Source organism: Cervus canadensis, chromosome 20, assembly GCF_019320065.1.
Source record: "Cervus canadensis isolate Bull #8, Minnesota chromosome 20, ASM1932006v1, whole genome shotgun sequence".
NCBI lineage: Eukaryota > Metazoa > Chordata > Mammalia > Artiodactyla > Cervidae > Cervus > Cervus canadensis.
In genome coordinates, this window is record NC_057405.1 from 57,669,363 (window position 1) to 57,685,117 (window position 15,755).

The following is a 15,755-nucleotide window of genomic DNA, read 5'->3' on the forward strand; positions in this document are numbered from 1 at the left end:
TATATAATTTATAATAGCTATAGAAGTAAATAGCTATAGAAGTAAAAATTTTTAAGAATTTTTAGGTAAACATAACACCAGATACTTAGCCAGTGTCTGGACCAGCTCTACAAATCAGATTATGCTTAAGTGAAATAGATTAAGTAATGTGGGGAATTCCCTGGCGGTCCATTGGTCAGGATTCCACACTTGCTCAGTAGGGTACATGGGTTCCATCCATGGTTGGGGAATTGAGATCCCACAAGCCATGTAATGAGGCCAAAATAAATAATTTTTTAAAAGATTCAGTAATGGGCTAGACTTGGAAGAAAAGGGTTTAACTAGTTTATAGATTTTGTTTTGTTTAATTCCGTCAACCCAATCATTACTAGAAACTCCTCAATGAGATAAGGTTATTTATTCCTTTGCCTTTAAAAACGAAACAAAACTGGCTACTTTAAATTCAGGAATACTTTAAAGAAAAAATATAGACTCTATAAACTTGATGTTCACTCCTAGCACCATATTTTTGCTTTGTTGTTAATGTCACCAGAAAGGTCCTTCTCTCTCCTCCATGTTCTCCTGATTTTTCCCATGTCTTATCTTACAAAAACAAACATTTCTTTCTCTCAGCTTCTCCAGCCCACATCGATCTTGTCCTCCTTTATCCTTCTTAGACATACACTTTTTGTCCTACTCAAAGTTATTCTGGCTTGAATTATTCTCTAGCTGTCACATATATGCTTTTTTTTCTTTAATAATAAGAGTAATAAGCTCCTTGAAAGTAATGATTGTTTTATTCATTATGTTTCTGTATAAATATCTCAGTGTTAGGCATGCAATAAGTATTCAATAAATAAAGACTTACCAAACTTTTTAATTTCATGTAATCTTGAAACCATCAATCCAGTCCTCTATTATAAGGTATATTTTAAGTATATTTTTGACTGAAATATCAGATTTTTTCCCTTCCAGGTCCGCAAACTGCAGCAAAAAGTTCAGAATTCAAAGATGAGTGAAACTTCAGCTATTCAGCAAGAAGATGGCAACTGTAAAGGAACAAAGAATATAAAAAATAGCTCCAGAAAATGTTTGCTAACTAATTCTCTTCAAAAGAACAGCAACTTTCGTCCAATACGAGTCCATAATCTTCAGATGAAATTGAGACGAGATGATATTATGTGGGAACAGTAACACAATAGCAAAACCATCATCTTGAATGAACTTTGTCAATGAGATCTTGAACTGTCTAAAGTGGTTTTAATTTAATAACCTTTATGAAATTTTGAATTATGTTTCTAGCCTCTATAAAGTATCAAATTGTATTTTAAAATGAATGCCTAATGACCTCCTAAGAAACCCAAATAATAAATGATTGCTTTCCTATTCTTTTTTATTGACTAAAATACCTCAGCATACCATATTTTAGAAACATTGTTCACTTTGCAGATACATTAAGCTAAGCTTAAAACATTATACTAGACTGATGATATTTAAAATTGAGTTGAATTTGAGATGTAAGGGCCGTTCCACTTTTTCATTTAGTAGGCTTGTAACCTTAAGAAGCTTATATAAAGAACAAATATAAAATTAAGAGTATGGACAGGTCTTCTAACTTTTCTTGTGCTTCTTCCCTGTCTTGTTTTAGATCTGGGGAATGTTTTTCTTCTTTGGAAAGGGAAAAGCTTTGTGAAGAGGCCTTTAGTCCATTTTTAATGTGACAATTACGAATAGGAACTCATAGTAAACTAACTTTTAGATGACAGTAATCCAACTATGAAAGCCTTTCTCTGCTATTCCCATTCTCTTTTATAAATCTAGCTCTTTTTTTTTTAATCTGACTCCTTTACAACTATATTTTTATGCTTTGATTAGTGATGCCATAAGATATTTCTTTGTGCATATATGCTTTATAGTGAATTTATGTTTGTTGAACTGTCTTTGCAGAAACGTGTGGAAACTAGTACAACTCTACTGAACTTACTTTGTTACTCACCAGAATCCTTTGGGGCAACCAGAGAATTGGAGTCATCACCTGAAGTAGAACTAGAAGACTGACACAAAAGGCATAACAGAAGGGAGGAGCTCAGAAGATAGGATAGCAATTTAAAACATGGTGATTCCAAAAGGACAGTTTTGGAGGTACATCTTTATCTATAGCTGGGGGATATTCAAGCTATAGGTATGGAAGAATAAAAAGATCAAGATCTTGGGGAACCAGGAAAAGCAATTTTTTAAAAGGTAGTCTTTATATCCTCTTAGGAAATCCCAAAGAGTATATGTAGGAGAAAGAGAGTAATTGTGGGTTGTCTGTGAGGGAAGGAGAAAAACTGTAATTCATTCTTATGAAGAGAAAAAGAGGTGCTTCTTGAAGACCTCTCCATACATGAAGATATGACTGAAAATGGGCAGATTTATACTTGGAATTGTCCTTGAAAGTAACTAATGACTTAAATAAACATGTCTTTCTCTCTGGTTTAAATGTTGTCCTTCACCCACTTTCACTCCCTCTTCCCTTACAGCTCCTTCAACCCAAGAGATGCTCCACAGATTGCTTTTTCTAAACTCAGTTTCATCACCTTACCTATTTTTTGACTTTATCTTTTCTCAAGAATGTGAGTGCCGTAGTTTATACTTGGCAAAAAACTCACCAGGATATGCCTTTGTTTTCTATGCACTTAAGATGGTGGCTGAATATTTTTAATTTATCAGTTATAAAGTCATTACTTGTGGAAATGTTTTACTAAAACAAATTACCATAAAAAATTAAAATCACTTAAGGAACACTTAATATTTTAACTAAGAATTGTGAATTTTCTTGCAAAATCAGTGCAATGTAGTAGAAAAAACATAAATCTCAGAAATAGGAGACTTGGGTTCACGTTGATTCTGCCACTTAGTAGTTTAGACAATCAAATAACTTTTTGGAACCTCTGTTTCTCATTTGTAAAGCTGGGATTGTATTACTACCTACCTCATAAGGTTGTTGTGAGATTAGATAAAATAACATGTCTAAGCACCCAGCAGAAGAAGGGTTGGCACTGAATAAAAACTCAGTAAATGTTATATCTGAGCAGCCAAAAAGAGAAAAAATTGTCATGATCCTGAGTTTGCAGGGGTTAAAGCCTGAAAGCAAGAACCAAAAGGTACTCTTCATAGAAGTGAGAATATTCTAAATTTTCTTTTTTTTTTTTTTCTTTTTCTACATGCCTAGGATGAAATTGCTTTGATTTGTTCTCTGGCTCAGGTTTCTAGTGGGGGTTGGGTAAAGAATACAATCCTACCATGATGTGGAAATATGTACTCATATAGCAACTTGATTTGCAGTTTGTTTGGGTTGTTGGGGTGACATGTATTAGGAAAGATGATAAAGAATGGTCTCCTGTTGCTCCATCACAATTACTGAACTGAAAATGTGTCTCTGCTCACAGACTGCTGCTTGCCTTTGACTCCTCAGGGGGTGGAGCAGACAATTTTCCTCCCTGGATGGGGCTGTCTATGGTCAGTGTACAAGAGTTGCTGTAGCAACCCCGCAGCTGTGCTCTGCCTAGCAGAAACTCGGTAGGATATCACAGATTTTGTTCACTTAAGTGAAAAACAGGTTTGTTTGTTTTTTATTTAATCAGAAATTGAAAAAAATGAAATTAGAACTTTTATCCAAGACAGGTTGATGAAACTGTGAAACCAGAAAGTTTGAGTGTTTGAAGCAGTAGGTATTGTGACTATATTAATCCTGGAAATAGTAGTTGGAATCTTGAATTAACTGTATTTGTGTGGGTCATTGGTAACATGACCATTTTTATGAAGTTGTAGCTAAAGATAGGAAGATTGGAGGGAAATGCCCGATTTTCAACAGTACAAGGTTAAAGGAGATATTTAATACAGTGTGCTAACTGGCTGGGATGGTATGCTTGAAAATTATTTTTTAGTTATATGTAAAGCTTTCTTCCTTTAAAAATAAAATGTTAACTGTAGAGTAGTATTCTTAATCCATGATAAGACATCAAAATGTAAATCAAAGCTTGATTTGTGAGATAATCAAACTAGGGGGAAAGGGTAAGTTGGTCATGAGCAATGGAAGGAGTGCTCAGTGTGGCCAAAAATGTACCAGCTGCCATTGTTGGTATAGTGTAAATAGTGAAATTCCTAATGGAGTTTTCCTGAAACTCTATTCATCTGTAGCTAAAGCTGTACCTACAGAGAACATTTAATTTAATTGTATGTGAAGTTTAGATAAGTATAAGCTGACTCCCAGATGTACAACAATACAAACCTATATAAGGCATAGCATCTTGAGATTAAAAAAAAAAAAACAAAACTCTTTATGGGTGCCATGGCACCTTTTAATTAAAGTAAAATGAGGATAAATAAAAATAATAATTGACTGTCACCAGTGTGAAAATAAATTCACTTCTTGGTAAATAGACCTTGCCAGTATCTCAGCCTTATTCTTCATAACCTGTGTACTTGTTTAACTTCCCTCCTTTTTTGTTTTGTTTTGTTTTGTTTTTGGTGTTTTGTTATATAGGGAGAGTTAGATATAACAAAATGGTAAAGTTTAAAGTTTTAAAATATTGTCTAGACCAGAGTTTATTTTGATTATAGCTATGAGGTGTTTACGTAACGGATCAGGTCGATTTTTGCTCCTGATGGGTTTTTTTTTTTTTTTTTGCTATGCTGGGTCTTCATTGCTGAGAGGGCTTTTCTTTAGTTGTAGCAAGTGGGGGCTGCTCTCTAGTTGCAGTGCATGGGCTCTCATGCAGTGGCTTCTCGAGTTGCAGAGCATGGGCTCTAGAGCACATGGACTTCAGTAATTGTGGCATGTGGATCAGTGGTTGCAGCTCCCGGGCTCTAGAGCACAGGCTCCATTGTTGTGGGGTGCCTGGGCTTAGTTCCTCCCCAGCATGTGGAATCTTCCCAGATCAGGGATCAAACCTGTGTCTCCTGCATTGCCAGGCAGATTCTTTACTGCCGAAACACCAGGGAAACCGTCCTGGTGGGTGTTTGAGAGTGTTCTCCATACCAGGATAGTGTCATTGCATTCTCAAAAGCCTATTAGATGCCATGGACAGTTATTAAAACTATAGACTAGGACACCCCTACTGAAGAAATGTATTTTTTATTATATATGCATGATCTATTGTATTCCTTGTATTATATCTGTTTAACAGTTTTAACAGAAAAGAAGTAAATTGATCTCTTGTTACTTTCTGCTCTGAGGTATTTTTTGTTTTTGTTTTTCAACCATGTAAGACTTATAAATGCCAGTTCATCAGTTTGTAATGTTGAGAGACTGGATCCAGGCTGTAGGCAGAATGTTGGGCATTATGAATTTTCTATCAAAGAAAGACAGAAAAAGTTCTTTGAATGGTATAATCAGCTTTCTAGAATAATCTTTTAAAATAAGTATGATGTTATCCACCATACTTTCTGCCTAGATTTTGCTTATTTAGCTTCCCTTAATTCTTCTGATCTCAATTTACTGCTACCTCTAAGAAACCTTCTTTAAGCCTCTTCTTCACATCCCTAAGTAAGTGTTAGTTGCTCAGTCCTGCCTGACTCTTTGCAACCCCATGGACTGCAGCCCACCAGGCTCCTGTGTCCATGAGATTTTCCAGGCAAGGATACTGGAGTGGGTTAGCCATTTCCTTCTCCAGGGGATCTTCCCAACCCAGGGATCGAACCCAGGTCTTCTGTACTGTAGGCAGATTCTTTACCAACTGAGCTATAAGGGAAGCCCCTTCACATCCCTGAAAGTGAAAGTGAAATCGCTCAGTCGTCCGACTCTTTGCGACCCTGTGGACTGTAGCCTATCAGGCTCCTCCGTCCATGGGATTCTCCAGGCAGGAATACTGGAGTGGGTTATCGTTTCCTTCTCCAGGAGATCTTCCCAACCCAGGGATCGAACCCGGCTCTCCCGCATTGGAGGCAGGCGCTTTTAACCTCTGAGTCACCAGGGAAGCCCACATCCCTACCTGCTCCCAAATCTGGCTTAGCTGCCTTTTCTAGGTACTTCCTCTATCTTTGCACTTTGCACATTTTCTTGTTATCATTTGTTTGTTTGTTTTCCCATAGATTGAAAGCTCCCTGAGGGCAAGATCATTTCTTGCTCACCACTGTAGCCAAGAACCTAGCATAGTACTTGGCCCATAAGTAGCCTCTCAATAAATATTTAATAATTACATTGCATGGAAATACATTAACCTTATTTGGTGAACTCATTTGGAATGAGCATATTGGATCAAATACTGCTGTTTCAGGCACCAGTTCAGCTATTCTACTGTTTCATCTTTTAAGGATATGTTACCATATTTTACATAACCACTAGTTAAGAATACTTAAGTATTTTATTGTTTGTTTTTTGGGGAGCACAGACAACAGGCACTCAGGATGTTGCTTTCTTTGATATTATGATGCTAAGAGGAAGACATTTTAGAATCAAGGTAGTTCTTTACTTGTATATTGGTGTGTTTGACATATTCATTCAGCAAGTATTGATCTCTAATAATCAAGAATTTGTTGATCCTAGGATACTGTGCTAGTTGCTATAGAAGATTCAAAGAAATTATACATGGATTATGTCTTTAAGTTGCTTATAGTCTGATAGTAGAGATAAGACTTATACGCAAACATGTAAGAAAGAAAACAGTAGGTGGCACAGAGGTATAATGATCAGCGCAGAGCAGATGCTCAAAAAATATTCGTCTACCAAACCTTTGTTTTCATCCATTCATAGATGAAGTCAGCCTGTTTGTATTTCTTCATTCACTGTCTTGATATATATGGCTCTCCTCTGCTTTATTTCCTCATGGCAGAATTGGTCTCAGATTCTTAATTTTCCATAACTTATTGATTGAGGAAACCAGTCCACCCAGTAGTCTCAAACACATACTGTCACATAACCAGCACCAAATTCAAAGACATAAGTCAAAAGAATGGGTATGAAACACTGAAGTATATGGGAAGAGAGTGGAGAGTAATTAGGGCAAAAGTCAAACAATAAGGATTTAGACTGCAACAGAAAAATAATATAGTGGCAAGTTACATACTAAAGGCCAATTATTGATTTTCACAGAATTATGCAAATAATTTCCAGTCACTTTCCTTATGAATTTAACCCTCTCAATTTCCTCCTACTTCATCTTGTTTATCACTTAGGCCAAGTCAGTATTTTTCAAACTATAGATCATATCCTATTAATGGATTGTGAAATCAATTTAGTGGGTCACTGTCAACATTTTAAAAATAATATAGAATAGCATTGAAACTGTCAGAGCACTTCACACATAGAGAAGGTAGTACTGTGTTATGAAATTTTGTGAGTACTAAATTATAATTTAAAATGCAAAATTATAATTTAAAATGTAAAATTATAGTTTCTAAATGTTATTTGGAAAAGAAAAAGCCAGCTTTTAATAAATGTTCTAAGGAAATGAATTTGAAAAATGTTGTGGAGGAAAGTGAGAAGCCAGTATAAAATAGGAATACTCTCAAGTTCCCTACTATGACTTGTGGCAGTCTACTGTTGATCCCAGAAATACCATTTCAAATTTGTTTTGTATGTTCTACAGGTAAAAGTCCCGCTTTAGTCAATACCATTACATTTGCTGGTCTATAGAATACTCTTTTCAAACACTAGCCAACCTACATTAGAAAAGTGTTGTTTTTCTAATGTGGATACAAGTAAATATGTTCACCATGAATTCCTTAGCAAAAGGCCTCAATTACTCCTCAGCCATTGTTTCTGTCTTGTCATTGCCTCTGTGTGGAATCTAACCAAGCAGAGGTTTTATTAGGAAAAAAATCTTTTCTATAGGTGCTTGAGACAGTTTTTTGTTTTTTTTTTTAAATTTTTTTATTAGTTGGAGTTGAGACAGTTTTAAAATGCATAAAGAAGTGAAATTTGTGGGAGGAAAAACTATGTGCATGTCTTGAATCTGAAATGAACAAAGATTTATCCTGTGAGAAACCCTGTTTGTCTGAGCATCAGCAGTCAACAACACTAAAAAAGTTTGAAACCTGATGTACTACCAGCAGAACACTCTTTAAAAACATGTCATTTTACTGAACTGATAAAATATTTTGAAAAGAGTGAATGGAGTATATAAATATCTTACCTGAAAAACAGCTTCATTAAATGAAATAACTGCCAACTAAGAAGCTGTGTTTCTGTGACTTTTGATATCCTGTTCAACATGTTTCTTCAGGCCGTATCAGCTTTTGGCTGTGGTTAGAACATAGGAAGAAGTGCCATAAGGAAGCGAACATCAGAGTGATGTTCATTATAATAGGATTCTACTCACTTGTAAAAGTTTATTCACCACTACAAAGTATTAGAAGTGCTTAAATTGTTAAATAGATTTTAGCCTTTATGAAAAGAAGATTATAAAATGAGCCAGATCGTCTAGTCATAGCTAAAATATTCTTTTGACCTAATTTTGCTTAATCTGATCAAGTAAATTTTAGGAAAAGTTTTGAAAAACCTTGGAAGTTTTTCTTTGGTTAATTTTCTTTAAAGTTAAATGTACATTGACTTGTGGGATATTTCTTAGAAAAATCTATTACTGAACTAGTACAGAATGTGAATCATTTCTTGCCTGAAATATAAGATTGTTGTTTACAAGGCAGTTGTCCAGAATCTTCTCGTTAAATTGGAAACTATTTCGCTTTTCATCACTGTAGGTTCTTTTAACTTCACAAGTGTGTTATTTAAAACATAAATCCTATTGGTACACAGGAAACCCATTTAAAATTAAATTTTAAAACACTCTTGAGAATTCCATGGAACATTTTTGGTTTTATAATTTATAGCAAAATAAAAAGTATCTTTAATACCTTAAAAATGTATTTTCAGAGATAGCTAAACCCAGACTTTGTGATAATACATGTGAAAGAATAACACTATTAATATCTTAAAATACTGAATGCTTGAACACAGCACAAAATTATTACCTTCATTTTCCCCAAAACAAGCTAAGCCACAAATTTAAAATTGGGAAGTTCAGTATCAGAATTAAAAGAAATATTTCTGGGTTAAGAAGTTCTACTTTTACTTTAATTTCAAAATGAACTTGTCTTTTAAAAGCTTATTCTGTGATTTTATGTATATAACTCTTTGATTTGATAAACTTGAAAGAATTTATATCAGTATTATATACTCTGCTTCTCTCTTGTGGTGTGGTTTAAATATTGGACACCTAAGCCTAAGTAGATTTTCAGAGAGGGTCATTTTCTCTTTGTTCTTTTATAGTATAGCTCTTAAGCAGAGTGAGAGCTTTGCCTTTGGAATTTGGATAGAATGTTTTCCTGTGATTTCTAATTCTCAGATCCACTTCTGAGCATTTCTATGGGTATTCCACAAATAGTGGAGTTTGATTCTCTTAACCAGTCTAGTAAAATACTGTTGATATAAACTACCACTGGCTGAAGTAAAACATAAACCACTCAGAGATTAAAGCGTTTAGAAAAGGAGTTTATATGCCAACAAGATTTGTGAGGGAGTCCAAGATATAGAAGGATAGCTTTCACAAATTAAAGATATGACAAGTATTTGAAAGAAAAAAAAACTTACAAGTATACCAGGGTCATCAACTTTACAGTTAATCACTTCAAGGTAGAAAACAGCAGCTTTTGGATATGACATATCCAAAAAGATCATCACATATCTTCAGACATTGGCATTGCCAAAATCAGGGATATATTTGTTTCTATCAGGGAATATCTTATATGAAAAACTCAAGGTTTCATTTACTGAGGGAACAAGAATCAGACAAATTGACTGTTTTTGCTGATGTTACTTTATCTCGGTTGCAAATTTCCAAGGTCCCCAAGGTCACCTTTGGGCTCAGTGATTCTCTAAAAGAATACATAGAACTCAGAAAAGCTATTATACTCATGGTTATGGTTTATGACAACAAAAACATATAAATTTAAATCAGCAACTCAAAAAAGGACATATGGTAAAGTCCAGAAAGTCTAGGGCTTCCCTGGTAGCTCAGGTGGTAAAGAATCTGCCGGCAATTCAGGAGATCCCAGTTTAATTCCTGGGTCAGGAAGATCCCCTGGAGAAGGGATGGACTACCCACTCCAGTATTCTTGGGCTTCTCTGGTGGCTCAGACAGTAAAGAATCCAGCTGCAATGCAGGAGACCTGGGTTTGATCCCTGGGTTGGGAAGATTCCCCTGGAGGAGGGCATGGCAACCCACTCTAGTATTCTTGCCTGCGGAACAAGAGGAGCCTGAACAGAGGAGCCTGGTGGGGTACAGTCCATGGGGTCACAAAGAGTCAGACACAACTGAGCAACTAAGTACAGCACAGCAGAGTCCAGGAAGCACCAGGCATGAACTAGTACTTGTCTTCCAGTGAAGTCATGCAGATAGCACTTAATTCTAGCAATGATGTATGAGATGCTTGGAATATTGCCAACCAAGGAATCTCCTCTGAGCTTTGGTGTCCAGTTTTTTTTATTGTGGGCTGGTCACATAGCATGGGTGACTGTCCATGTGACTGACCTTCAGTCTCCTGTCCCTCTGGAGGTTATGAAAAAGTGAAAGTGATAGTTAGTCACTTAGTGATGTCCAATTCTTTGCATTCCATGGACTGTAGCCTGTCAGGCTCCTCTGTCCATGGAATTCTCCAGGCAAGAATACTGGAGTGGGTAGCCATTCCCTTCCCCAGGGGATCTTCCCAATCCAAGGACTGAACCCAGGACTGCTGCATTGCAGGCAGATTCTTTTCTGTCTGAGCCACCAAAGCTGGTAGCAAATGGCTGAAAGCCCCATCATAAATCACATTGTTAGTGTAGACTGTCTTGCAGAGCATGAAGCTCCTAGGTAAACTAAAAGCGTTTTTATCAGGCAGGCTATTCCATGGTCTTAGAGGTTATCTGCCAGGAGTTGAGCAAGGGTAAAATCTTTCTTTGGAATGTGAAAGGTTAATCCCTTACCACACAGGGTTGTTGTATTTCATTTTCTGACTTTGGAATGTGATGTGCATTTCTTACTCTAGTTACAGTGTCAATTTTGCCTTCAAATTTCCTCTTAAGGCATGACTTTGCATAAATTTGTTTAGTGATTTTCTAATGCAGTGTCATTACTTGGATATTTTGTTTTTATTATGTAAATATGATGAAAGGTCACACATATATACAAAAAAACTTCTTTTAATTTGGTTAATAAAATTAAAGTCACATGACACTAAAATTTAGGAGTTATTTTTATCTGGAAACTTTGTAAAGTTCATAATGTTGTCATTATTTTTACATGTAAAATATTGCTCTTATCAGCTCATGTACGAAGACAAGAAACCAACAACTATCCAGTTCAACTCAAGCAAGTTGCTTGGACCTTGTTGTTTAATAATGGGCTTTCTGTATGTAATTTAATGAGATTTGAGGCTTGACCATGGTTACAAAAGCAATTATTAAATAACTGACTTGCAGAAAGATAATATGTTTCTTGAACCTATGTAAAATAGCAAGGAAACATGTGCACTATAGTCCATGGAATTGCAAAGAGTTGGACACAACTTAGCATCTGAACAGCAGCAACGATTAAAATAGCTACATGGCCATGAAAAGTAAAGGAGCTAAGCAAAGTATTTTGTGTAATTTTAACCATTTTAACTGTTTTGGGGTAGTTTTATATGTCTTCTCCAGAATCATAGTTTTTATGTTTCTTTAACAGTGTTCAAGCTACCACATAATTACACTCATCTTACACACTAGCAAAGTAATGCTCAAAATTCTCCAAGCCAGGCTTCAACAGTACATGACCAGTGAACTTCCATGTGTTCAGCTGGATTTAGAAAAGGCAGAGGCACCAGGGATCAAATTGCCAAGATCCGTTGGATCATCAAAAGAGCAAGAAAGTTCCAGAAAAGCATCTACTTCTGCTTTATTGACTATGCCAAAGTCTTTGACTGTGTGGATCACAACAAACTGTGGAAAATTCTTCAAGAGATGGGAATCCCAGACTACCTCAGCTGCCTCCTTAGAAATCTGTATGCAGGTCAAGAAGCAACGGTTACAACTAGACATGGAATAGCAGACTGGTTCCAAATCGGGAAAGGAGTACATCAAGGCTGTATATTGTCACCCTGCTTATTTAACTTATATGCAGAGTTCAGTTCAGTTCAGTCACTCAGTTGTGTCCGACTCTTTGCGACCCCATGAACCTCAGCTCGCCAGGCCTCCCTGTCCATCACCAACTCCTGGAGTTCACCAAAACCCATGTCCATCGAGTCGGTGATGCCATCCAACCATCTCATCCTCTGTCGTCCCCTTCTACTCCTGCCCTCAATCTTTCCCAGCATCAGGGTCTTTTCAAAGGAGTCAGCACTTCACGCCAGTATTGGAGTTTCAGCTTCAGCATCAGTCCTTCCAATGAACACCCAGGACTGATCTCCCTTAGGATGGATTGGTTGATCTCCTTGCAGTCCAAGGCACTCTCAAGAGTCTTCTCCAACACCACAGTTCAAAAACATCAATTCTTCGGCACTCAGCTTTCTTTATGGTCCAACTCTCACATCCATACATGACCACTGGAAAAACCATAGCCTTGACTAGACGGACTTTTGTTGGCAAAGTAATGTCTCTGCTTTTTAATATGCTTTCTGCCACTTTCTGCCATAAGGATGGTGTTATCTGCATATCTGAGGTTATTGATATTTCTCCTGGCAATCTTGATTCCAACCCGTGCTTCCTCCAGCCCAGTGTTTTGCATGATGTACTCTGCATATAAGTTAAATAAGCAGGGGGACAATATACAGCCTTGACATACTCCTTTTCCTATTTGGATCCAGTCTATTGTCCAGTTTTAACTGTTGCTTCCTGACTTGCATACAGATTTCTCAAGATGCAGGTCAGATGATCTGGTATTCCCATCTCTTTCATAATTTTCCACAGTTTATTGTGATCCACACAGTCAAAGGCTTTGGCAGAGTCAATAAAGCAGAAATAGATGATTTTGTGGAACTCTCTTGCTTTTTCGATGATCCAGCGGATATTGGCAATTTGAACTCTGGTTCCTCTGCCTTTTCTAAAACCAGCTTGAACATCTGAAAGTTCACGGTTCACCTATTGCTAAAGCCTGGCTTGGAGAATTTTGAGCATTACTTAACTAGCGTGTGAGATGAGTACAATTGTGCAGTAGTTTGAGCATTCTTTGGCATTGCCTTTCTTTGGAATTGGAATGAAAACTGACCTTTTCCAGTCCTGTGGCCACTGCTGGGTTTTCCAACTTTTCTGGCATTTTGAGTGCAGCACTTTCACAGCATCATCTTTCAGGATTTGAAACAACTCAACTGGAATTCTATCACCTCCACCAGCTTTGTTTGTAGTGATGCTTTCTAAGGCCACTTGACTTCACATCCCAGCATGTCTGGCTCTAGGTGAGTGATCACATCATCATGATTATCTGGGTCGTGAAGATCTTTTTTGTACAGTTCTTCTGTGTATTGTTGCCACCTCTTCTTATTATCTTCTGCTTCTGTTAGGTCCCTACCATTTCTATCCTTTATTGAGCCCATCTTTGCATGAAATGTTCCCTTGGTATCTCTAATTTTCTTGAAGAGATCTCTAGTCTTTCCCATTCTATTGTTTTCCTATATTTCTTTGCACTGATCACTGAGAAAGGCTTTCTTATCTCTCCTGGCTATTCTTCGGAACTCTGCATTCAAATGGGTATCTTTCCTTTTCTCCTTTGCTTTTCGCTTCCCTTCTTTTCAGAGCTGTTTGTAAGGCCTCCTCAGAGAGCCATTTTTCTTTTTTTGCATTTCTTTTTCTTGGGGATGGTCTTGATTCCTGTCTCCTGTACAATGTCACGAACCTGCATCCATAGTTTGTCAGGCACTGTCTATTAGATCTAGTCCCTTAAATCTATTTCTTACTTCCACTGTATAATCATAAGGGATTTGATTTAGGTCATACCTGAATGGGGTAGTGGTTTTCTCCACTTTCTTCAATTTCAGTCTGAATTTGGCAATAAGGTGTTCATCCGAGCCACAGTCAACTCCCGATTTTGTTTTTGCTGACTGTATAGAGCTTCTCCATCTTTGGCTGCAAAGAATATAACCAATCTGATTTCGGTGTCGACCATCTGGTAATGTCCATGTGTAGAGTCTTCTCTTGTGTTGTTGGAAGAGGGTGTTTGCTATGACCAGTGCGTTCTCTTGGCAGAACTCTATTAGCCTTTGCCCTGCTTCATTCTGTACTGCCAGGCCAAATTTGCCTGTTAATCCAGGTGTTTCTTGATTTCCTACTTCTGCATTCCAGTCCCCTATAATGAAAAGGACATCTTTTTTGGGTGTTAGTTCTAGAAGGTCTTGTGGGTCTTCATAGAACTGTTCAGCTTCTTCAGCATTACTGGTTGTGGCATAGACTTGGATTACCATGATATTGAATGGTTTGCCTTGGAAATGAACAGAGATCATTCTGTCATTTTTGAGATTGAAATATCAATAACCTCAGATATGCAGATGACACCACCCTAATGGCAGAAAGTGAAGAAGAACTAAAGAACCTCTTGATGAAAGAGGAGAGTGAAAAAGTTGGCTTAAAACTCAACATTCAGAAAACTAAGATCATGGCATCTCGTCCCATCACTTCATGGCAAATAGATGGGGAAACAATGGAAACAGTGAGAGACTTTATTTTGGGGGCTCCAAAATCACTGCAAATGGTGATTGCAGCCATGAAATTAAAAGACGCTTGCTCCTTAGAAGAAAAGTTATGACCAACCTATAGACAGCATATTACAAAGCAGAGACATTACTTTGCCAACAAAGGTCCATCTAGTCAAAGCTATGGTTTTTCCAGTAGTCATGTATGGATGTGAGAGTTGGACTATAAAGAAAGCTGAGCACCAAAGAATTGATGCTTTTACTGTGATGTTGTAGAAGACTCTAGGGAGATCCAACCAGTCCATCCTAAAGGAAATCAGTCCTGTATTTTCATTGGAAGGACTGATGCTGAAGCTGAAACTCCAATACTTTTTCTACCTGATGCAAAGAACTGACTCATTTGCAAAGACCCTGATGCTGGGAAAGATTGAAGGTGTGAGGAGAAGAGGACTATAAAGGATGAGATTGTTGGGTGTCATCACCAACTCGATGGACGTGCGTTTGAGCAAACTCTGGGAGTTGGTGATGGAAAGGGAAGCCTGGCGTGCTGCAGTCCGTGGGATCGCAGAGAGTCGGATACGACTGAGTGACTAAACTGAACTGAACAATAAGCTATATTAAGATTTCCACAGAATTTTTTTTCTGAATTCCAAAACCTCTGTTAGAACAAAGCCATTTAAAGAGTGTTTTATTCCAGTTTATACAGGTGTGGCCAAACAAGAGTTTGAAATAAAGAAGAATGGATTTCTTCTTATATGTCCGTTAGATATAGAACATTAGTCATAATTAGCTAATTTAGTCCTGGGTAAACAATTCTTGTTTTTCTGATTTTTGATGAAGCAATCAATTTCACAAAGTCACCTGCTTCTGGATTTAAGAATCCTAGAAATCCTGACTCTAATCTTTTGGTAGTCTGACAGGTATCTATCTGTCATCCTGATATCAGCTTACACAGAAGAGTCTGTTTCCATAGTCTACTCCCTGTAGAGTCAATAGCTATGAGTATGATAAAAGTCTTTACTGAGGCTTTCACTATTTTCATGTTTCTGCCAGAAGACCCAATTTCTGGTCTTTGTAGCTCATAATACGGACTTCAGACTAGGCAAATGTAAGGAAAAAGCAGAAACTGTCTATGGAGAAGACTCAGTGAAAGTGAA

General features: G+C 37.1%; 2 protein-coding genes across 7 annotated transcripts in view; both read left to right on the forward strand.

Moving 5' to 3' along the window:
- The window catches only part of CEP57L1 (centrosomal protein 57 like 1), a 76,162-nt gene extending 74,794 nt beyond the window's left edge, over positions 1–1,368 (forward strand). For all 6 annotated transcript variants that reach the window (XM_043439196.1, XM_043439195.1, XM_043439194.1 and 3 more), the window contains one exon: positions 955–1,368. In XM_043439196.1, coding sequence (XP_043295131.1) covers positions 955–1,173 — 219 coding nt within the window. In that variant the 3' untranslated portion in view covers positions 1,174–1,368. The remainder of the gene's footprint in view (positions 1–954) is intronic.
- Positions 1,369–2,066: 698 nt separating this feature from the next.
- LOC122422664 overlaps positions 2,067–15,755 on the forward strand; it is a 185,318-nt gene continuing 171,629 nt past the window's right edge. The window contains exons 1-2 of the mRNA XM_043439187.1: positions 2,067–2,121; positions 3,411–3,540. The gene's annotated coding sequence lies outside the window, so the exon portion shown is untranslated. The remainder of the gene's footprint in view (positions 2,122–3,410; positions 3,541–15,755) is intronic.